The sequence below is a fragment of the Psittacula echo genome (genome assembly GCF_963264785.1).
Source record: "Psittacula echo genome assembly, chromosome: 1".
Taxonomy (NCBI): domain Eukaryota; kingdom Metazoa; phylum Chordata; class Aves; order Psittaciformes; family Psittacidae; genus Psittacula; species Psittacula echo.
Window position 1 is genome coordinate 28,581,017 of NC_137735.1, and position 25,999 is coordinate 28,607,015.

The window sequence follows — 25,999 nt, forward strand, 5'->3', positions numbered from 1 at the left end:
ACGTCATGCCCGGGGATGTAACTGAGAGTTCCCGGAAGGGCTGGAACACTGCAGGGTGGGGACAAGGTACCGGCCAGTGAACGGTTGTATTCTCTTCCTTTGTTATTTCCTTTATCATTATTATTATTGGTGGTAGCAGTAGTGATTTGTGTTATACCTTAGTTATTAAATTGACAGGACAAGGGGTAATGGGTTCAAACTTAAACAGGGGAAGTTTAGATTGGATCTAAGGAAGAAATTCTTTACTGAGAGGGTGGTGAGGCACTGGAATGGGTTGCACAGGGAGGTTGTGAATGCTCCATCCTTGGCGGTGTTCAAGGCCAGGTTGGATAAGGCCTTGGGTGATATGGTTTAGTGTGGGGTGTCCCTGCCCATGGCAGGGGGGTTGGAACTAGATGATCTCAAGGTCCTCTCCAACCCTAACTATTCTATGATTCTATGATCTCAACCCGTGGGAGTTGCATCCTTTAGATTCTCCTCCTCGTCCCTCCAGGAGAGGAGGGAAGAAAGGTGGGGGGGGAAGTAGACTGCGTGGTTCTAACGTACAGCCTGGGCTTAAACCACGACACTCTAGCGTTTATTTTTTTAATGAGGACTGCATTGCCAGAATTTTAGGAGACACTCTTTCCCTTTGTTTATTTAATTTTGAAGAAAATGTAGGCATAGGCAAGGTAAAGAAACAGAAGCTATTGTTAGAAAACACTCTCAAGCATGAACTCAAGCACCAACAACTTTAATAGTTACCATATTGGTATACTCATGCTTGCATTTGCATGGAAAACCACAGCTGAGTAGCTAAATTCCTAGCTTGGGACTTACGAGACCACTGTTTATGTTCTTCTATGTTAATATGAAAAACCAAACCCATTTTCCCCTTCAGAAGAAAATCATGTTTTAATATTGTGAATTTTTTTTTTTTTTTTTTAGAACAAGAATACCCATAAAGATCTACCATGGGTTTATTGCTACTATTACTTCACATATACTTGGGTCTATTCCAACTTGTATGAGTAATTAAACATAAACTGAGCTAGAAGACAAAGTGATTTATTAGGTCACTGCTTGAAATACTGTGGACTAGGGAGATGCAAGCCTATGGTCTGACTTGAGATGCAGTTACTGGATACCTTAGCTTCTGCAGAAAAAAAAAGTCTTTAGTAGGAGCAGCACTAGCCAGGGAATTTCTTGCTTCCATGCCACATGCGACATATCCCATCCAGCTATCCCCACAGTGGTTCTCATACTGCTCTTTTCTACTAAACAGAAAACTGGGCCAGATTACTTCTTTGCAGACTATAGTAGTGGCAGAACACCAAATACAAAGTAAGAAATGCTGGGTAGAGACAAAGAGACATGACTAAATGACAGAGAGGACTGGGATAACCTCTAGGCAGAGCAAAGGATTGCAAATAAATTCAACTGCGCTGTTTCAAAGGTGCGCATGAAATGTGAACAGACCCAAAGGTCCTCCGCATTAATATTTGCTATTTGTGAAAAAAGCAAAAGACAAAACAAGCAAATATAAATCCTATGCTTTTTGAAACATCTAATAAGTCCTCTGATGGAGGGAGGAACTGAACAGGAACCAAACCCATGTTCATTCAGGATGCATGCCTTTTCTAGCACTCTGTCAAGTACATTCAGAATAACCTGCAACTGGAAAAAACACGTGCCTTACCTCTATCTACTTTGCTCCTTACTCAGCTGTTTCCCAATGAAAGGTCTATAGGCCCAGGGCTGTTCCCCCACTCCCCCAGATGATGCCAAGTGCAGAAAGGTACTGCAGAAGATGATGAAGCTCACTCACATTCCTTTCCATATTAAGTTTGGAGCACTGTCACAGATCTCCACTGAAACTTTCTTTGTGAAATTGCAAGAGAAGTATGAGAGACTTGGCACAAAAGAAAAGGGATATTAAATATACATATGCATACACAGCAGTGAGTGAAAGAACAAAATCAGATGCCAATACCTCTTGTCCCAGTGCATATTCCATTAGTTTACAGGATGTTTTTCTAGGAAGAATGTCAGCCCTCACTCTGTCTCCTTCTTCCTGTCTCCTCAAATCAGCAGTATTACAAAATAGGGAGTCTGCTTCATTTGAAATGAAAACATCCCACTCAGTCTCATACACTCCCCTGGTCAGTCTCCCACTTTACTGCTTAACTGCAGACTACTTTGGTTTCAAAGATCAGAGGAGTACCAATAAAATTGTACTGATATTTATCTTGACAAAACATCCTCTATTCTTTAATGTAATTATTATTTAATGTACGTCCCTTTCCTGTTAAGCACTGATTGACAGATGAACAGAATACTACTGCGCATTTCTTAATTCCGTGAACATCCACTACTGAACCTATTGGTTCACCTAAGACTCCCTTCCTGATGTTTTTGCTATCAGAAAACTCTCCCATGAACGATCCTAGTGACTTAGGACCATGGCCTATGCCTTCAGAAAACATTTCAACATGAAGTCATGCAAACTCAAATCCCTCAACAGGAAAAACATATTCCTTCACTTGCTTTCTAACAGAGAGGATACATTTATCTTGAAAGCTGGCTTTTGGTAGGGGCCAGCATTAGAATTTAGGGCAAGTATAAGGAACAACCACCTAGGAATATAACAACCTCTGGCAACCTAAAATCTTGACTTTTCACAAGTCACAGGGCTATTGTGTTTAAAAGGCCCCAACAGACCAACCCCTCATCAAGTTCTCCAAGTATTTTCATACTTTCTGGTTTTCTCATCATCCCATGGCAATGAGTTCCACATTGTCTCTTTTTTCTGTTAACATACTGTCCAAAAACCAGTAACAAAAAAAACCCCACAAACCCACCAAAAACCAACCAAACAAAAAGCACCTACTGATACAATTAAACCCAGTGACTAATTGTTCCCTGTTCCATTTCACCAGGACTCTCAAAATGGTATGGGTAATTGCCACAACGCTCACTCTTTAGCCAGCTGTTTTCCAGGAGGAAAACATTGTCTTCCTCCTATTAATGTTTTCTCACTAAGAAATTCCATGCCTCCACAGGTCTGGTTGCCCGCTATGTGCCTTTTGCAATTCTGCTATTATCTTTCTGACCTTAGACTCTGATGAAATGAAATTTTCTGGTTTATTCTTCACAGAGTTCAGGACAATACCCAACACCCTCTTTGCCTTCTTGACAGCCACAGAGCCAGTCTCTTGTCACAGCAAACCATCGGGTCTTTGTTTATTTGGTGGCAAAGCTAGCTGAGAGTCCAGCATTGTGCTGCATAGAGTTAGGGTTGCTCCCCACCCTCCAGCATTCTTTTGTGCCTATTGGCACCGTCATCTAAATATTTTATCAGTCACTCTCTCCACTATGATACTTTAATGTGATTCCCAGCTATTCATTATAAGACAGCTAATTTTGTATTAGCAGATAGGTTGTTGAGTATTCACCATTTTTGCAGATCAGAAAACCCTGTAAGGCTCCATCAGTAATCTTCTTGACTGGGAAGCCTAACCATTCATTCTTATTTTTCCTTTTGTCTTTTAACAAGCAATTGGCCTGTGAGAAGAATGGCTTTCAGCCTTCTCAGTGAAGACCCTAATTAACAGCATTTTGAAAAGCCAAGTATGCTGTATTAACCAGCATTTTCAATGACTCCTTCAAAGAACTCTCTTAGCAGAGTTGCGAGACATCATTTCCCCTTGCAAAATGAAAATAAACTTCTTCATCTCTTCCTTATTGTATCATGCATTTCCATTTACCCATTAATCTATTCTGTACTAGAATTTCTGCCAAAGAATTTCGTTCTGCTTCAAGGACTTTTTAAATAATTGATGTTATATGTGCCAAATTTCATTCCTCTCCAGTTAGTAACTCAGCAATCTCTTACTTGTATTACTTTAAAGTCTAGAGTGAATACCATATGGTCAGAATGTTTATAATTTCTCTTGTTAATGTGTTCTGATGTCTTTTATTGAAGCTGTAGTTCACCTGTAAAGCAAATTTAGTACTAGGTATACTAACATCAGACCAAAAACATTACAGCTACATGAATGCCAGTTAGAAACGTGTTGAGAGAATTTTGTCTGGTTTGTTTTGCACTGACAGTCTCTATGTTGTATGACATACCATTTGTCTTTTAACACCCTGCACAAAACCAGCAAAAAGTCCAAGTTACGCATGCCCACTAAATGAACAGAAATGCATTCACCTCCCCATACTTGAACCAGTTGAAACTTGCAATGATGGATGATCTGCTAGTATGCATTGATGATGGAACATCAGCCTCACACTTCATTCAGAGATTAATTTCCTTCTAAGATACACCTTAAAAGCTCAAACCATTTTAAATGGGTTCAAAAGTGATTACATAAGTTCATGGGAAAATGCTCATCAGGACTCACTGCAAATAACTGGATTCTGCTACTATATAATGCTGAAGTGTCTCTGTATGCTAGCCCTTGTTTACTTTGTTAATGGTTGAAGTTGGATCCAGACACTAAGCAAGAGACTTAATTCGATCTACTACCACCACTCCCATGTGGTCATTAGGCTTTACTTGTCCCAAAAAAATCCTTCTTACTCTAAAAAGCTATTCCCATCTCACTATTCCAAAGTTTATTTTGATCTCATCTCCCAGGTATTCCCCATCTCCCTCCACATCAGAACACCTAAGAAGTTCGTGTGTACACCAGACCATGTTCTCTGTTTCCTCAGAGTTCTCTCCAACAAGCAAAGCTTAGTGGGAAAGACAAAAGAGACTGATGATGAGCATTGATTTGCAAAGGCCAGGACAAACAACATAGTGAGGAGCCCTGTGTACTAATCAAATTCCCCTGCTTTCTAGTCCTCCATGCCTTGCACAACCATGGGAACACATAGCTATTCTGAGACCAAATTCTTCTGAATCCCCAAAATATATTTATTTATTTATTGTATCCGCACACAGAATTAAGGCAAGGTCTACATGGATATAGAGAAGCAAAACACTTGAATCTTACACAGTATCTATACTGTATCTACCGAGTTACTAAGACTGCAATGCAAAGACACAGTTTTCTAGAATAGGAGCAGCCAGACACCACAACACATCAAATATGACCTAGTTAAGAAAAACAGGCAGAATACTGCCCTACAATTTTGCTCAACATTAATCAGCATGCCACTAACTTTGAGGTGTCCTTTGCTACAGTAATTATGGAAAACTCCATGGATTTGAAGTATCTGTAGTGTAGTAGCACACTACAGTTTTACGCTGTTCCTTGGCATGGTGATAATAAACCAAGTTACTAAAAGAGGTAAATAAATGAATCACTAATAGGATATATGTGTGCATTTATTTACACTCATTCTGAGTCTGGGGTGCGGGGGGGGGAAGTAAGAGAAATCTGTATGTGAAAAATTATTTAGCAGAAAGCCTGTGGAGCCACTATGGTCTACAGGACAGAGAAAATACTGACAAGTCACTGATTCATAGTAAGTTATTATTTCTGAAAGCTAATTTTTGAGTAAAAAAATATCACTGAAATGCCCTCAAAGGGAAATCTCTTCTGTATACCAGGGTTTTGGGGTTTTTTTTAATAAGGTCTTATCCAAAGGTTTTCCCTACTTTTACTTCAGTCCAGGAAGAACAAGAAAAGACATAATAGCTGTTTACCAACTTTAATCTGCCTGTTTAATTACGGGATGGGTGGAACACAGAATCTAACAGGGAAAGACACACAGACCTGCTCCTCAAAATAACATATAATTCAGTGGCCTTGCAGAAGTGATCACCCCTGTCAGATACCACCTCTTCATTGTCATTTTATAGAAACTGAAAAAATGCATCTACTAGAGTGCGTCACCTCTAGATCAGTGGCTACCTCATCTATTTCTGATCTCTCTATGACCTGGAATAAGTTTTCCTTTGTGCTCTGCTGGGATAAAGGGCAAAAAGGATGCTCTTGATATGCAGTTGATATGCATGTTGACATGCAGTATGCTGAAACTGCAAAATGATACGCAGTTTAAGAGAAACAAATTCATTTTATTATGGTACCTCAACATTTGTTTGCAGAACAGTATCAGGGAATCTTTCACTATCTGACGAATCAATAGAATTACCACAGCACTAATGAAATGCACCTACTTTAAACTCAAACGAATAAAAAACAATCCCAAACAAAACAAAACAAAATAACCAAGTAAAACAAAAACACCAAACTGATCGCAGTTAATTATTATTCTCTTATTCTCTCTACACATTTTGATTATAATCCTCAGAAACATCTCTGAAACTTCTTTGCTACATAGAGAAACTGCTTCAAATTTGAGAAGAATTTAGCCAATAACACTGAAAAAGTTATAACTGAGATTACATCTCAAGTTCAGGAAGGTACTTGTCACATACCTAATTTTAAAAAAACATAGTAAATTCAGTCCACAAACTGAAAGGTATCTACCATAACTCATTTCAGCCTTGGTACGTGTGTGCAACTACACCAGTTGAAGAATATATTGCAAATATTCATACCTGAAAGAATTTACTGCATCTTCCTCAATAGGGTTGATCAAATGTTCTGATAAGAAACCAGTTGCTTGCAACATAGAATGTGCACAACAAAATAAATTATCAGAATGGACACATTCCTTAGAACTCGGAACTGGGAACACATTAAGAAGCATGCCAACACCATGCTCTGTATTTTTTGAGTCAGAATTATGGAGCCAAATAAAACATAAACTCACTTTTTTTCTGATCCATTTTTTGTGACACAGATGGATGGGTAGGATTTAATACTGGGAAACTAGTCATCCCCTCAGTGTTGTTAAAGGGTGCATCTGTAGACCACAAACTCGCCTCCTCCACAGTGGCAAAGAGCTGGGTGCTCTCTTCAGAACCCCCTGCCACAGCAGCATCATATGTAGGTTGAGTATTGAGCACTGTGGCTTGAGTTGCAAGAGCAAAATTATTTTCCTGGAAAGTCTCTCTAAATATATTTGAGTTCTTGCTCATTTGGTCAACATGGGATAAAGGCATGGTGGTCCAGGAAGAAGGCTGTGTGCTGAGATCCACTGTGGGTTCAGTCTTGGAACTGTTTTCAGCCATGTTTGTCAAAAGATCACCAGATGTTTCAATGTCACCATTAACTGTGAGGACCTCGCTTCCATTTGAATAAAAGCACGTTTTTTCTAACACACCTGGAAGAAAGGAAAAAAAGCACCAGATTTACCATCACCTGGAAGGACATGTGTTACCAATGTGTTTTGGAAAGGTAATAATAAATATAATGGCACAGATTTAAAAAGCAATATTTGTTTCAATGTTAAAATTAAAGAGAACTAAAGATTTTCATGTAGCAACAAAATAACAATAGCACATCAAAACAAAAGCTATGGCTTCTGTTGGATAAACAGAGAAACATATAGAGAAACAAATACTTCATGAACTAAAAATTACTTATTTGTAGTAGGTCACTGAACTCCTACTTGTTTACAATTATTGAGTGCAAATTTTTTTTTGTTTTCATAGTACCATCATCTTTGGAAAGCTAATTCTGAACCTTCAAGGGAACCAATAAATTTTTAATATATTTTATGTTCACTAACTTTTAAAATGGAAAGAGGTATTGTACTCTCTAAATAGGATTAAAAAGGACACAGAACTGTTGGAACAAGTCCAGAGGAGGGCCACGAGGATGATCAGGGGACTGGAGCACCTCCCATATGAAGACAGGCTGAGAAAGTTGGGGCTGTTCAGCCTGGAGAAGAGAAGGCTGCGTGGAGACCTCATAGCAGCCTTCCAGTATCTGAAGGGGGCCTACAAGGATGCTGGGGAGGGACTCTTCATCAGGGACTGTAGTGACAAGACAAGGGGTAACGGGTTCAAACTTAAACAGGGGAAGTTTAGATTGGATATAAGGAAGAAATTCTTTACTGAGAGGGTGGTGAGGCACTGGGATGGGTTGCCCAGGGAGGTTGTGAATGCTCCATCCCTGGTGGTGTTCAAGGCCAGGTTGACAGAGCCTTGGGTGACATGGTTTAGTGTGGGGTGTTGCTGCCCATGGCAGGGGGTTTGGAACTAGATGATCTTAAGGTCCTTTCCAACCCTAACTCTTCTATGATTCTATGGTTATGTAATTCAACTATGACTGCTAAATATAGGTCCATGACTTCTTTGTCATTTTTCTCTGATACCAGATTTTAAGTATGTAGTTGTATCCAAAATTTTAGGCATTTACTGTATTTTTTTATTGTTGTTCATTTATTTCATCACAGACAAAGACTTTGCTTAATTGTAGGTATTGAACAGTTGCAAGTAATCATGGTTCACAAACCAAAACAGCTGTGTAACACTAAGAAGATTGCATCAGGGCATTCAAACTAAATAGAATGTACTTTTAACCTCTATTACTGAAATATTTAATTAGTCCAAATAAAAAAGAAGGCATCTCAAAAGTATATGACATATAACTTAGTTACCTACAACAAAAACTAAATATATTAACTCAATTTTTTTAACCAAATATATTAAAGTCATATTTAATGTTGGAAAAGAAGCACCACTTTGTATCACAATGAGAAATTTTTGCTAAATACCAGAAATTATTTTTGCCAATAGCTAGTCATGTGAAAGAGTTTAGCAACCATAATAAAGACAGTTCAGTTAGACATGATCACAGAAAATTGAAAGGAAACCCTCAAAAACACAAAATCTCCGAATTGTTTCTACATACCCTGGCAACAATTGATTATTTTAACAGCTTTTCTTGTTGTCTATTACTGATATTTAAGCATTCATCTCACATTGTTTTAAGACAATACAGTAAAAACAACTGACTGAAGATTTGTCTTTTCAACAATGGGACACTCATAGCGCAGCTTTTCCTTATCCAAATTCCAAAGAAAAGGCCTAAAAAACTATTTCCTCCAGCTGGGCTCCATGTGGAAAGTTTTCTACTTATCCTTTCAACTCCTTCTCTCTCACCCCTACTACTAGCTACGACCCCTCAAGCCAAAAAGGTAGTCACACCTGAAGTCCATTAGCAAGAATTCACCTCCTGTTGCTCACTCTACAAACCATCTGAACTTAAGGCAAATGGCAGATTTTTCTTTCCACTCTTACATGTAAAATCCTTCATTAGCTGCTTGGTACAGACGACTCCTGAGGCCACACAGGACCCATGACCCTCTCTCCTGAATTTCGTTTTCAGTTTGGTTATTGAGTTTACCAAAATAGCATGATCACCTCTCAGTCAGATATCATTCACCCACCACCATTCTAGACTCTCCCTAGCTAAACCCACTGCTCTGCCAACTCCAGGCACCATATGCAGTCCATACCCACTCAGATATTCTGAGTCCCTTTTCACTGCTGTTACTGAGCTCCACTTCCCACCCCTTCATGTGTTCTGCAGCTAGACTGAATCAGCTAACTGGCCTGAAATTCAAGGACTGGGTAGGAGGAAATCTTTGTTAGTCACAGCTACAAATAAATAAAAATGCCAGAAGAATCCAACCTCCGTTTACAATCTGAAGTGACTTTGTGTTGCAGAGCTTTATAAGGAAGAATAAAAGAATTAGAATGGGCAATTCTTAGTATTTTCTTTTTCATTAAGTAACTTTTATTACAGTAACTGGAACCAGAAAAAAAAAAAAAACAAAACACACAAACCCTCAGAAGATTCCTAAAACATAACGGGGTTCAATGAAAGAGTTACCATTTGAGATTTACTATATCCTCGTTTATCCAGCCTGGGTTGTTTTGGCTCCAGTGTCACTAACTGTAAGTAAAATAAATCTTTATGTCTAACTTCTACTGGAAGAACCCAGGGGAACTTTATATATATACATGTTAAGGTTTCTGTTTTTCCACCAGCAAATGTTCATAATTCATTGGGATTTTGAGGAATTTACTGCATGTGTTTTACTGAAGCAACTAAAAATCTCCCACCTGCAAACTATTTCAGCAGCAATTTCTTTTTCTTTGAGTCCTCTGGTTAGGCCACATGGGAAGAATGAATACGCTATTTTTTCACAAATGAGGACCAGTAGTAATGTGACTGTGACTGATCATGCTCAGATATTGTGCTCACTTATAGCTTTACTTGGATGCTTTTATTCCAAATATAGCTTTGAATCTGAATAATTTTTAATGATTCAGAAGATTACTTTGTTTCAAGTTTCAAACTTCAGTAGAATTTTTTTCTGTAGTTTTCAAAAAGTTAAAATGAACCTTTTCTTCTCTTTTTCCTCTCCCTTGGAAAAGTGAGTAATTTTCTTCCATAACTCAAGAATAACTGAGGGATTGTTTCCACATTCTCTCTCCTACTCCCTAGGCTCGTCTCTTCTCCTCCACTCAACACAGAAATAGGAAAAGCCTGGAAAATATTGGTCCCAAAGAGCCATGAATAACGATTTTAAATTAAAGTAAAAATTATTAGCTATTTATGTATCACTCAGCAGAATATCAAGCAATACATTACAAAGCAGGTAAACTCTTGAAATAAGTTTTAAAAAGCCTTTTGGTTCAATAGAGTGGACCAATAAATACTATTTTGGAAAATATTGAAGTTACTCACTAGATTCTAACCCCTGCTCACTCAGCCTTATTTCATTCTTTTTCTGGAACTACAAATAATAGCTATGGCTGTCACTATGCATAAGGTCATTGACTTCTTTCACCAACATCCCCAAATGCTTGTTTGCTTCTTCAACACATCTTTCCAACAATATCATTTTTTGTTCTGTTTTCACAGTTCCCTAGTGCTAACAACTCCCCTTCTCCTCTGGATAGGCGTACCACACAATAAACTTCTTCTACACAAAAGGCTTCCCAATTGTATCATCTCAGCTGACAATGAGTAGTATTAAAATTCTTTTTAACAGTTTTTTTCCCCACAAAATAACATAAGCCTGGGCTCTGGTGCATATGCCCTTGAGAAAGGCAGGCATAGACCTCTGGCTAGTTCTAGATGACAACTCTGTCTCCACTTAGTATGTGAGGGGTTTAGACAACCTTTCTGAGTCACCCTGTTCTCTCCCACCTCTCATCTTCCTCTCATCTCCTCTTCCTCTCATCTTCTCAAGGCATGGTAAGGAATTCAAGCACTTAATTCCAGCTACAGAGCCTACTCTCTGAGTTAGGCTCCCACATATTCGATTCTTATCCGTTTCCCTCCTAAAAATATTACTGTAAACCTTCAATCTTAAATTAAGCTTCCTGGAGATTTTTCATCACCCAAGAGCCCTAAAGGAACTATTTAAATTATAAGATACCTAAGAAAACACTATGATGCTTTAAAACAATAATTTTTTTTAATCTCTTGAGTAATGAGGACTGAATTACTCTCTACCAATGTCTGCTAACAGCCATACAACACACAGAGAACATGCATTTTATTCATGTATACATGCACACTATATCCAACTATTCTTCAGATTTGAGTTCATACAGAGCTGTAGACAGTAGATCAAAGGCGAGGTAGTTAATTTGTTGAGAATTAGTTGCAACTATTTTGGATTTGTCTCAAGCGACAGCTGGACATGTCCAAATGTCAGAAACACAGAGCATGCTGGCCTTCACTGTATTTGGTACAAAAACAAGGGACTGGCACCAGACCCATTTGGTTAGAAGTGATGCTTTGCCAATGGTTTTACTGATCATTTTCCAGTTGCTGTTCACTGCTGAGGAATTAATGCTTTACTTAAAGATCTGAAATTGACAGTTATGAGATCTAAGAAATAGTCACACTGTTCAAGCTATTAAACTGAGATTTTGGCAGTTTATGCTGTGGGTGATTTCTAACAGTTCACAGCAGGAAATCTTCCAAAGACCAAGTTTATCTAAAAAGCTAATGAAACAGAGCAAAGCAGCCTACCAAGTATGTGTAATGAATGAGGTGGTTTCACAGGTAATAAAATACTGTTTCACTACTATCCAGCACACACCCACTGTGATTTCTTCTGCAGAGTCTGTCCCTATGACCATGCACTCTGAAAAATGGGCATATGACTGATAATATGAAGGTCCCATAGCATACCAAACCACTGCACATCAGTACAGCTGCAGTCATAAACTATATCCTGCTCCTCCTGTCAATTAAAGACATTACCCTAAACCGCTTACCAGCTGCCCAAAGGGCCAAAGTGAGGTCAGTTGTAATTATTTTTTTCCAACTTAACAGGTGACTTACACAAAGAATGAATCAGTTCCCAGATCAAACAGAACTGAAAGCAGACTTGGTGGAAGGCGTCTTTTAAAGAAGCTGCAGAACAAACCCAGGCTGCTAAGGTGATGCACAGAAAGGAAAGATTTTGCCTTTCATCAGCTTCTGGCTTCCAGGTAACAAAGTTGCAGCAGCAAAAATATCTGAATCACACTAAAGTGCTGGAGGGAAAGACAGCAGCTACCTTTCTTTTTAACAGCTGTTGCTGCCAGAAAGTTCCCAGTTACAGTCGTAACACTGCAGTGTAATACAAAATCTTATCTGGTGTCTTTCTTTACTCCTGTCTCTTGAGCATGATGTAACTAGAAATTTTTATTTATAAAGTTTTTCTTAACCTAAGAAATGAAATGCAACATACACATAATGGCTCTATTGCAATTCAGAAACCAATCCTGAACTCCATGCCTGTGTTACTCATTTTGCACTGGCTAATGAAGGAAGATCCATGTGCTCCTTGGTAATCAGTTATGCCCTGCCAAAATCCATGCTTCAGTCATGGTGACTGACATACAGGCTGCCCTAGGATACAGACCTTTGAAGATTCTTCATAATACACCTGTGTTGGCAAGGTTGAATTAAAGATTTGGCAGATCATTTAGCCGATGATTACCACCGTCCATCAGAAAAACTCCCAGGACCAAATGGCTTATAAATATGTTAGTGTTAAACTCCTAAACTTAGACATCTGTCTTACAGCAAATATGGCTATTGATGGACAATGGAATTGTTTATATTTCATGTTGCTTTCACAGTTACAACTTTTGTATCTCCATGCCATTAGTCACTTTAGATTTTGAGGATGTGTCACATGCCTCAAGACTTGGTGTGACTTTGAGAACTACCAAATGATTCAGGGATCAAGATCCTTTTACTCTAGAGTGTAACTATAGCTCCCTGCGACTTTAACTTTCTTTTTTGTGGTGAAAAATTCCTTATGGGCTAGTACAGCTGGGTTCCCAAATTGATGCAGGAATCTTGATACATGCATATTACTTTATGAATGTCCAACAGCCATAAAGCTAAGCCTAACAATTTTACTATAATGTATTTTTCTTGATGTTTATTCTGTGAAGAAGACACAACTGTTTCTGTGTTCTTGGGAAGGGAAGGGAAAGGAGAATACAGGTCTCATATAATTCAACAGTAATGATCATTGTTCAACCAGTGATATGCAAAAACACTGACAGCATCATTTAGGTGGATTTCCCAAACAACAGAATGTTTTCAGAACTACCCAGGTTGGTTCATACTTACACGAGGATAACAGACATTCAGCTGTTGGAGTGAGCTTTGTTTTTAAGGAGATAACATGAAAATGCTGAACACACCACATCACACGTAACACTTGTAATAATTCTCACTGAGAACCAAAATTAACCTCAAGATAAACATCAGAGTCAAAATACAAACACTACATGCTGATAATGCAAGGACGGTGAGAGAACCAAACCCTCAATTATTTGCATATCCATAGTCAACAGTGCATCTTGAAGTCTTTAGTTGTAATCCTCATTCCCACCAGTGTTGACAGACTAACAGATTTTTTAAATTTATTTTGCAAGATGCATGAACATCTATAAGAGGATATGCTGCTTGCCTGAAAAGCAAAAGTATTGATGTGGTCCTGCAGAGTGATCATATGCCCAAAAATTACATCTGGATTGCAAAAGTCTGACATACATTAAACCATTCCTTATGTATGTCACAAGGCTTGTTCTGAATTCTACATAAAACAATAGACAAAGCATGAGCTGGGGATGGCTGTTAACAGGAGGTGGTGGAAAACCACGAGTTGAGGATACTGATGTGAAGGAATGGGAGGAATGGGACATCTACCATGGAGTGCATTTATCACTATTAAATAAATAGATTTGATTTTCCTTTATGGAACTGTAAGTATAAAACATTTCGTCTTCCCAGATAAATAACCTCAATGGTAAGCAATTAGGGTGCATTCAAAAAAAAATTAATTTGATATAATGCTCACCAGCCATGAAGGACTTTTTAAGAACAATGTTTCAAGTGGTTTATAACAATTCCTCTCTGCAAGGAAAAGAACGGACATGCCCAGGGTTTTTCATTCTTACAAACATGCTAGTTTTCACTGTTGTAATGTTTGCACACTATTCATTACTTCAGGATTCTTTTCCAGTGTAAGCAAACAGGGACATAGAGTACAGACTCTAAGACAAGTTGAAGGTGATCTTAGATGTCTCCATTCTAAAGAAAGATTTAGGTATTCACAGAATCACAGAATGGTTATGATTGGAAGGGACCTTAAAGATCATCTAGTTCCAAAACCCCTGCCACAGACTTGAAAAATCATTTCAAATTGTGTCATGCACACTTGATCGTTAACACTTTTCAAGAGGGAAATCACTTGCCATTTGGTATTTAAACCATGGATTCAGTTATTGTTTGTTTATCTGGAAAGTGATGAAAACTTACCATACTAACAACAATCCCCAGGGGAAAAAAAAAATTATCAGTCTTATTTGAAGGTTCTTGATGTCCATAGGGGCCAGATGAAATTGTAAGGCATCAGTAATTTCAGTCATACATAATCTACCCTTCCCCCTTCCTTCAAATTCATAGTGCTAAGTTAGATCTTCATGGTCAAGGTCTCGCATGTTAGGTCTTTGGCAGTCCAGAGCAAGCACCATTCATAAGCCTTCCTGTTCTCTGGTATAACACAGGCAATTAACAAATTAGTATGGTCATGGTCAGGCTCTAAAGGCTAGCTTCCTTCATAGCAACTGGTATTGCCTCTACTCCAATGGGTGAAACAACACTCATTCATTACAGTTTTCTTTTGCAGGTTGACAAACATGCTGTACTTCTGGTGACAGACAGAAGAGTATGCAGAGCCAGAGCGTAAGTACTTAAAAGAAATCAAAGCTAAACAATTCACCTTGATATTTTCTTCTATGAACCATAAGTCTCTTGTATCTTTAGTCAAAATAATGTGTATCTCTACTGATAATTCACTTTGTTCTTTCTAATTCTAACAGTTTTAACAAAATAACCTTTTTCAAGGGCATCTTGAATACTTTGACGGTAAATAATTTTTGAAAGGCTGATTAATGACACATTCTGAAAGCAAGCCCCCATGACACACCTCGAGTAGGATATTCTCTATTACTACAATGTAACTCTACTGCTCTATCTGTCTCCTTCCACCCATATCAACTTCTCAGTTTCTTCAACATCAGAACTTGCAATGATGTGCAGGCAACAAAACAGATGTAAGGAAAGTGAATAGGAAAGTTCTAAGCTGCACGCACACTTTTTTCTGTGTATATGTCTCATTTAATTAAAAAACATTACAGAGGAAAAGAACAATTACCTACATATTTACCATGGGAAACAAAATACTTTCTTGTAAAATAGAAAAGGCCTAATTTTCTGATGAGTTTGTTACCAAAGTAACAAAACAAATCAAAAAGTTCATAAGGTTCTAAATGATACACTGAAGCTATCTATTTATGTTCTAAGCACCAGTGAAAGATACTAGAAAGACAACCACAGAATTTAACTCCTCTATTTCATGATAAATAAGAACAGAATTTCCTATATATACAATAAGTTGCGTTAGCCAGTCACAGAATTGTTAGTGTTGGAAGGGACCTCTAGAGATCATCTAGTCCAACCACCAGATAACCTAGTCCAGCTCCCAGGACTGTCAACTCATTTCTTACATTGTAATTCATCAAAATAGACTGTAACAGAATTCAGTTATTGATCTGAAATGAAATGCGTATCAACTACTATATTCTCAATAAATAGAACAGACTATATTATATTGCCCACAAAATTTGTTCATTTAATTCCAGTCATCCATACATTTGCTTCTAGGCTATCAGTGCACATAAAATGAAAGCTGCTGAGAAGAATGCTAAACTATAACTGTGCTAACTCAAAAGATGCTGAAGGGAGTTTTGCCAGTTTTAGACTTGGGTAATACCATCATGTCTTATTCTTCACCCTACAGGAATAACCTTGACTTAAGAGGATACAGTCTTAGTTTTTGCTGTGTAAGTAGGATCAGAACAGGTCCCATTTCCCCAGAGGATTTCATACATTTTAATGAGTGCTATGTTGATACATGCCTTAGGAGGAGACTGAGTAGAGCTGACGTAAAAACACCTGCTTTTTTATCTGCTTTCTCACCAAAGAATGAAAATCTAGGGCAGAGGATATGAAGGATACAAATGGAATGCTGAACATAAGGAAAGTAAATTGAATGGCATCATATTTCCTAATTGCCAGACTTATTTGATCTTAATCCACTTCAGGCTGTTCTTAGTTTAAAGATACATCCTAAGACTTACTTGTCAATCATGACATTGACTAGCTTTGGGTTTTTTTCTTACTTCCCTAATTGAAGCTAAATGAAAAGAACAGGCCTACAACATTTTGTTGCAAATCCTTTACAGACTGAATTGAGAAAACAGATTTAAGTTGTCTTGATTTTGACAGTGCTGAAGGTGATACTGAGACATGTTTCGTTTCTTCCTGTGCTTGCTAACTGTTTGACTGTAGGATGTGCACTGTTGGGGGTTTAAAATTGGAAAATAGATTTATATCTATATAGCTCATATATTACACCACTTTTTACAGACGTGCTTCTGACTTACTTAAAGAAGCTCAACTAGAAAATCTTCTCATTAACAAAAAAATAAAACAAGTAAAAATCCCAGCAGCCCTCAGCATTGAAAGTAGATGATTTTTTTTACTTTTTTTTTTTTTTTATCTGAAGAATTAACGCTTTAACCTAGCATTCCTGTCTTACTCATGTTGTAGTTGAAGCAATGTAATAACAAGATATGTCAGCTTCTCTACAGGCACCAAAGGGAAGGCTTTTTTAAAATAAATCGAATAAATGATTACCTGTCACTTCTGTAACAGACACAAAGTTAGTTAACAGACTAAGCCATTATGAAAGTTAATATCCCTGGAACAAGTTTCCAGAAAACATGCTTGGGGTTCTGCATTGATACATATTTCATATTCAGAAGAAATGAATGTTTTTCCCCTTAACGGTAATATTTTGTAGGCTCTTCAGAAAGATTTTTATAGTTAGGATGTTCAGAAAGGCTATTTATAAATTAACTTTCACCTGAAAATAAAAATCAGATTTGCACATCAGTGTGTAACATAAAGTGATAAATATTCAATTCCACTGACAGTGATCTAAAATTCTAATGTAAATATCTTTTTATACTTGTAAAATGACTGCTGAAAACCACCTACATACTACATGCTCAAGGTAGCATGCTCTTCAAAAATCTGCTTTAGGAAATTCAGAAAAGTTTTTTTCTTCAGCACCTTGAATACATTTTAAATATATAAATCTGAATAGCACATTTATTTCTCTGCAGAAACATTATTAGGTCACTAAGTTGATTAGTTAGGAAGGTAGATGTGCTAAGATATATCTTTAATGTCCACAATTACATTAGCACTTGAGAATGGAGTCTCAGTTTTAGTCTCCCTGATTACAAATGTGTCAATTTACTCAATTAGCACTCACCTACAAAGGTAAGCAGGATCACCAACAAAAGGATAAGGGCACAAATGCACGGGATCAGTATTAGGAGCAAAAGTCGAAGGAACTTGGCAGAAGCCAGTTTCTGAGAGCAACCATCCCCCATATTATCTTCATCTGCTCCTAAGACCTGCAAAACAAAAGAGCACAGTTCTATCATTCTCGTGTCAGTCAGTAACTCAATAGCAGTCTTCCCCATTACACAGAACAGCTATATGATTTAAATATATGCTATAAATGGCTTTTAGATTCTTCATTAAAAGTTGTATGTAAACTCTCTTTTTGGTGGACAACCCAGTGTAATCCACAGAATTTAGTTTAGTTCACCCAATACCCACAGACTTACAGGTTCATTGAAATTTTGGAACATTTCTGATGAACTAGAAGTTGGATAGGCATTTCATTGGAAAAAAAATAAAACACATAATAAATTCAAACAACAAGGCTAAACACAGCTTATTTCACAATTAAAAATGAACCACTGCTAATTATTCAGAGCTCCATGTTCTTACGTAGTTTTTTTTAAGGAACCAAGGAACTATTATAATCTATAAGTGACAACAGAAGTCATAAGGACTGTTCCACTTATGCACAGTAATGTTATCTCATTTTTTAAGAACTTTACAAACTTATAACTTATCACAGTATTCTGTAGAGTTTGCAACTTATATTTTCTGTTCTATAAATGAAATTTAGAATAACAGAGAAAAATTCTTTTCTGAATTCAATTGTGCTGCACAAAGTATAAAAATTCAAACCTTTGCAAAAGCCTAAACATGCATTTAACACACACAGACGCTATGTATATGTAAAATGGAACTCCATTTTAGGAATGGTGGCTATGATCTCATATACTGGAAAAATGTCATACTTATTAAACAGAAACAAAAACAACATTCCAAATGATATTTAATAGAAAGATTGAAACTTGTGTTATGAAGTTAATACACCTTTATTCAAAATTGACTAAAAATAATTATGATTTTTGCTATGATAAGGTGAAATTGGATGATAGGATTATTAACTGCAGACAGTGTCTTCCCAAAGGATGACTAACAGTTTATCCTCGTCGTCCAGAGGGTCAATCACACTGAAGGTGGTCGTGACAGGACACAAGAGTGTAAATGCATTGATTACCCTGACAGCTTTTCTCCAAAGAACCTCAAGAGACTGACATACATATTATTAGTTTGTAAATGCCAGTCTCTGTGGGTTATCCCTTTGACTGGCTCTGCTGGAACTGCCTCTCTGTGAAGAACAGGTTACCAGACCAACAGGCACAAATGGAAGTTGAATTATTTCTTAAGGAATTGCTGCACAGAGACTAGATTTATACCCCACACACACCCTCACTCACTTCACTGAGAAGCCTGCAGGCATAATGGGATTTATAGCATTATTTTCCATCATTCCACAATGTCTCTTGTTCCAGCATGGCACAAAGACTATTTGTAAGGAAAACTTCCTTGCTCATAGTATTAGAATTATCATCTATTTCTGAAAACCCTGGTTACTAGGCATTGCAGACCGTGTACAGACAGAAGTTAAGGAAACTGCATTTGTGCAGTTGTATGTACTTCTAATACTGCTAAGCATCACATGTTATCTGACCTCCTTGGGCCACATCCACTGCAGTGTCCTATATGACTTTTGTTGCTACTTCTACTGTTCAAAGTAAAGATCAGATAACGTTGCAAATGCATACGGTACCAGCATGGTGTGAGGTGCTAGCAGTATCCCACTTGATAAATTTTTTCCCATTCCTGCAATTCAGTTCCAACACCATCCTGCTGCTGGGCTTATCTAGCAAGCAGGACGTAAGTTGATGGTCACCTTCAAGATGATGGAGCTATCCGAACATCTGAAACAGCCAGCTCAGGGTCAGAGCAGTAAGAGTGGTAGCTCTGTACATTGAAAAGGTACAGCTAGGGTGACTTGACAAGGTCTGTAACATGATCATCACCATTTCCCATAAAGAATGTTGGAGAGAGTTATTTGGTTGTCAGAAGTGTTTATCTTAATTAACAGCTTATTCAGAAGTTGCGAAAATCCCAAGATTTAGGGATATTTCAGCTGAATTACTGTCTTTACCAGCAAGTAACACCTCAAATATCTAGGTATAGATAATAAGGATTTAGGTTCCTGAAAGTCACCTAAAGCAACATTTAGACAATCCTGGCTTGAGTACGTGACTTCCTGCAGTCCATATTTGCCTACATTCTCATGTTAAAGTCTTCAAAGTCTGCCTGAAGTTTTGCTTGTGGTCATGCTGGAACACAGCAGCTTAGCAGCTACTCACGGCCGGCTTCCCTGAATTCCATTACCTTGGTTTGAACAGCCTGTATTAGGTCTCCTTGGGAGGGCTGAGTGCAGGTAACAGAGGAATAACACAGATCTGTCATGAATACAGATGCCTCAAACACAGCTGCCATAGCTGCTTTTGAAAGCATAGGCAAAAAGGAAAACAAAAAAAAGGCATAAAATTGCCCTTTCTAACAGTGCAGTGTTTACAGTGCTCCCACAGGAAACAGGGCTGTTGAGTTCAATTCTGTCTTCGGCCTAAAGAAATTAAAAAGTAGATCTACAACTCAGCACAGTACCACAACTACCTGAACATAAACTCCTGAATCAATGCACACTATCCCTTGAAGTCATGATATTCTGTAAAAAATACTGTTCTGCTGGGCCTGGTAATAGTGAGCAGGACCACTGCTACACAGCCCAGTGATGAGGGCACTCGGGAGCTGACTCTTCGTTTCTTCACAACAAACAAACATAACATCCAGCTTCTTTTTCTAAATGAACAATTCCAAATCAAGATACACTTCTTGCAAACCCCAGGCAAAAGTGCCCAACTCTACCCAGTGCAACACAAGGTAAATGCTGACCCATGACTCCACCTAGAGTGTTCAATCTAGAAAAAAAACTTATCAATAAACAACAAAATTATATTCTCAAAGAACTGAGAAAACACACAGAAACAGTATTCATTATCAATGGTTTTGACTCTTCTTGTGAGGAGGTGATATTGGATGTTTTGGAGGCACATGAGATTTATTCATCCCAAGCACAAGTGTGTAACTGAGAGCAGAGTTAGTTGTACAGATGCCTCAGAGTTAACCTAGGAGAAACATTACATGTGTGCCAATGCAAACAGCAAGCTTCTCACGTTCCTGTTTCTGTAAGAATTTCTTTCTTAAGTCTATTGGCACTGTAGATACTACTTTTTGTTCATACTAAATGAGAACTACAAACATTTTCCTTCTTGTCAACTCCTGAAAGCAACAATAACACCAAATTTTTGCACTGACAACTTACCACCACAGATTTTAAAAGGGACTGTTGTATCCAAATTTGCTTTCAGTGACTGCTCAAGAAAAGAATGTTGGATTGCAGAAGACATGCTTCTCTAAACACCACGAATTGCTAGTTTCATATAATAACAAAGTAAATATTTATAGGCATCTAAACACCACGTTTTATTTTTCCCTTCTACAGGAAAAGACCTCATGAAACACACTAAACCTTTTTAAAATTACCACCACCTACTCAGCAAACATAAACTTAATTTTTGCCAGTTTTACCAGTTTTCCATCAGTAGAACACCTACATGAGTTTTTTTCCATCAGTTTCTGGGGTAAATATGAAATAAAACTAGAAGTAGTGCTAATGGTTCCTATACCATTAATGAGAATTTAATAAAATCTCCTATAGATAAAAACAAATGCATTATATATACTTATATATTCCCTGGTACTGATACTTCTCCTCTTGCCACCAAATATTGTCATACGCAAATAATAAATGCTCCAGTTTTAAATGCTGTAGTACGCCAATGATATCTGCATAAACTTCATACATCCTCTGTCCTCTCAATTATAATAAATAATGGAATTGAGGCATAAATAATGGAATCTTCAGGGAAAAAATTGACCTGTAGAAGGAGATAGGGGTGCTACACACTTATTCATCAGCTCACTTCCACAGGTTAGTGACCAAGACAAGAAACAACTTCCCTCAACTCTCTCTGTAGTCGAGTTCCTCAGAATCATTCTCCAACTCTGTAAGACTGAGGTGCCTTGTAGATACATGCTTATCTCCCTTTCCAAGAGAAGGGCAAGAAGACAGAAGCAGAATCCTTGAGGGCAGACTGAAAGAAAACAAGCTTAACTGCTGGAGATTTTGGCATAAAACAGATTTACTACAGCACTGGACCAAACCATATTCTCAGTACTTGAAGAATACTGATGCCAAGTTCCCCTCCTACAACTGTTAGAAAAGTCAATTCAAAAAGGACTTTTTCTAACTAAGTACTGTGTGCACCATCGTTAGAAAATCTCAGTGTTCGGTTTTTTAGTCATTTCCAATCACATTTTGTATTGAACAAGAACATAGAGTGCAGGATGCTCAAAAACATTTGCTAATTTCTCCTAACAGCTAAAAAATTCTGTCCCTAATAAAATGCCTAAACTCACTGCTTACCCGAGTGCCATTCTTTCAGCAATGACTGCAATAAAGGAAATACACCATGAAGTAACTCTGAGCTAATTTCAGCACAGATTTTATAAAAATCCTAGCCTTATCCAGGACTGCTGTATTCGACAGCTCATAGCTGCTTTTCTGAAACCACAGAGGCAGAAAAAAAGATGAGGGGGGAGGGGGAATACAGTCCCATCTGACTACAGAAAGACTAAAAATTCATTAGACCAAAATTCATAGCTTATCTTGTGCAAGATGTGGGGAGAATGTGATCTCATGGGTGTCATTTTAATAACATGCCTGTCATATTAAAGCACAGAAATGACAGATTAAGATTTATGGGTGAAAAGCCTATGGTAGCATACAATTTTCCTTTTAGACACAAAAAGTATCTAAGTTACTAGTCTATAAAACAGCCTGAATCACGGTATAAGCACTTGACAAAAATATCTCCCACGGTTGTCACCACAAAGCTAACAGATTTTCTCCCAGTAAAGAAATGCCATTAGGGCTAACAACCTGCTGTCAGTATTGTCTATGCATGATGGGTTTCTACAAAGAAATGTAGAAGACAACTGCTGGATCAGAAACATCAAAACATCTTGAACAAGCCATACACCAAAGTATTATATAGTATATATGCTGGAAAGAACTACAAAGAAAACAACAAACTACTACCATGAAATGGCAGGAAGAATGTCATTAGAGGGCAGTAAACAAGTGGCTTTGTAGAAGTTCTCATATTGCCATTAACGAATCTGCCACTGAGCCAAGCAACAGTTTGTGTATAGAAAGTATGTTAAATTATGAAAACTATCTGCAGCTTCCATATCCTTGATATGGTTCCTCCTCTTGCGCTGAAGCAGTGCTCTGTTGTCAGCTCCAGTGATTTTATCAGCCTTCATAATGCCGGTCTTAAAAGTGTAGATCATTGGATTCACAATGACCATGCCAGGCATTACAACTTTCTCTGTAAGGGAAGATGGTTCCCAGTTACCAAATATTCAAATGCCTGAGAGTACCAAAAGCTACAAATGTTCTACATTTTTTATCAGTTCTGTCCTGTTCACATGAAAATTTGGAAGTCGGCAATGCACTTCTATTTGACTACTTTATTATCCAAAAAATGTAACACCATGCTTTAACAGTCACTATAACAAGTAGAAAATGTAAGATGAATCCTCCAAAGGTACAGGCAAAAATCACAGACTAAACCCAGGACAATCGGGAATAGGCAAAAAGTCACTGGCAACAAGGTTTTGCACAGTCTGTCATTGTCAGTGTTACAGGAATCAGAGAGCCAAACTGAAATGGAACAACTGATGAATGAATGTTAAGGCAGCATAAGAAATTGGATACTAAACAGCTTTTGTCTGCAAATACAAGTAATATTCAAATTCCAGTGCACATGAATTGAAGAATAAAAGTGCTTCAGTTATTCTGAAAGAAAATATTGCAATTGAGGGATTAAAAAAAACCCTAAGTAAACAAACAAAACTCAAACCACAACCCTTTCATGCAGCAAGGCAGCAAACATGAGAAGCATCACATGAATTGTTAGCTGCACAATGAAATGCACTAGTTTTTCTGACAGTTCAAGTTCACTGTAATCCTGTAACTTTCCCCAGGAAACTCCATTTCCGCAGACAAATTACAAATTGCTGACACAATTCATTCAAAGTTCATTTTGATGACCAGAGCGACTTTCCCATTCATGAAATAAAATACTCCAATTTAGCCCTATTTTAACCGCTGAAACATAAATATACTGAGCCATCATACCAATCTGAAATACACAGTGATCCAGTAAGGGAGATGTCATATAAAGACAGGCACACATCTCCAAAAGAAATACTTGGTGCTAGATGCCATTTCCAGCCAGATTCTTTTGGCTGAAGCAGAAACCTGAAACGCATTTCTGACCTAACATTTTCACTTAAAGTAAGCAAGCTGTAACTGTGTTGGTGATGTTTCTTCTGTGTACAGAAGACATGATGTGTGAAGTAAGGTGATCTTGTCATCTTTGAGACTACCACAGAGACCCACTGGCCACTTTCTGTTCAGGTGACCTTTCAAGCATTAATCCAGCATGAGACGCAGTGTGGTAAAAATCCACACCGGGTCTCACCAGAAGTCACCAATTCAGACTAATGAGTGTTGATGTGGTATTCTTCAATTATTTCACACAAATTTGGGGATCTTAACTCCTGACAATTAACTTCAGCAGTTTTGTGAGCCACTGAGACAGCTTTGGAACTGAGAAATTGTGGAGATACACTCCAGAAGCTCAGAAGGGACAAGGTGAGAGTCAGGTATGTCTCACCCAGATAAGTGACAACGCAGTTCTGACGCTGCTCCAGCTTCAGTCTGAGACAGAGGCAGCGCTAAGTTTGCTGAGACAAAATCCAAACAAGACCAATGTGTTCCAGTTATCTGTGTGTTTGGGACACTGCACTGCTGCCTGCCAAGCTAGATCTCCTTTGCAGTATGCCTACAGTGCTGTCCAAACAGCATGCTGCAGACCTCTCAGACATAACCCGCTCTTGCTTTGCACTTTTTAGCTGAGGTATGACCAGCTATCCAAGTCACTGACACACTGAGTTACAAGCCTGTTTTTATCTGGAATGACAGATGAACGTCATGTTGCCACTGGTGTTACCATTAAGAAATAGTTCAGCTGATGGCAAACTTACTGAATTCTGAGCTCTCCTTTATTATTAGCAGCTGGTAGCAAGGATGCATGATGCTGCCTTTCCTCATAAGCTGTCATGGTTTAAGCCCAGCTGGTAGCTCAGCACCACACAGCCGCTCACTCACTCGCCCCTTCCCCCTTGCTCCCAGCGGGACGGGAAGGAGAATCGAAAGAATGTAACTCCCACGGATTGAGATAAGAGCAGTCCAGTAACTCAGGTATAACACAAATCACTGCTGCTGCCACCAATAATAATAATGATAAGGCAAATAACAAGGGGAGAGAATACAACCGCTCACCATCCGTCGACCGATACCCAGCCCAACCTGAACAGAGATCTAGCCCTTCCGGGTAACTGCCCCCAGTTTATGTACTGGGCATGACGTGCTGTGGTATGGAATACATCTTTGGTTAGTTTGGGTCAGGTGTCCTGTCTCTGCTTCCTCCCGGCTTCCCCTCCTCCCTCGCAGAGCATGAGACTGAAAAATCCTTGATCAGAGTAAGCATTTCTTAGCAACAACTGAAACCACCGGTGTGTTATCAGCACTGTTCTCAGACTAAAGCCTAAAACACAGCACTGCATCAGCTATTAGGAAGGAGAAAAACAACTGACCCCAGGACAGTATCCACCCCTTATTCCATAGCATTCACGTCATGCTCAGATTTCACATTTTTCAATATACCATTGCTTTTCATCTCATATACATATATACACATACACACACACAAACACAAAGCGACAGCTATCATTTCTTAGTCCACTGACCATCCCTATAAAGTTCACTGAGTTCATTCAGTCCATATCAGGCTCCATCAGCCTTTCAGAGCAGGAGAGACGGTGTGCATTGTTGGATTGTTGCCTGCTGACAACACCACTGAATTTGTCTGGTCACTGCTGAGCTCATCTGGTTTCGTCAAAGTTCATTCTTCGTCGGAATGATGGTCGGAGGGAAGTTGGGGCCAGTCGCTGGTGACTTGAGAACAGTACTGGGAGACTCCTGCTGCTGCTGCCAGCTTTTCCCATGACTTTATTCTCTGCTGATGATCATGACAGCATGTATCCTCTTTTCAAAGCCCAGAGTGGCA

At 38.3% G+C, this 25,999-nt stretch overlaps 1 protein-coding gene across 1 annotated transcript in view; it reads right to left on the reverse strand.

Annotated features, from left to right (window-relative positions):
• The window catches only part of CORIN (corin, serine peptidase), a gene marked incomplete at both ends in the record, with an annotated part of 142,839 nt that overhangs the window by 107,175 nt on the left and 9,665 nt on the right, over window positions 1-25,999 (reverse strand). Inside the window, 2 exons of the mRNA XM_080630219.1 lie at window positions 6,715-7,167; window positions 17,728-17,872. Coding sequence (XP_080486345.1) covers window positions 6,715-7,167; window positions 17,728-17,872 — 598 coding nt within the window. The remainder of the gene's footprint in view (window positions 1-6,714; window positions 7,168-17,727; window positions 17,873-25,999) is intronic.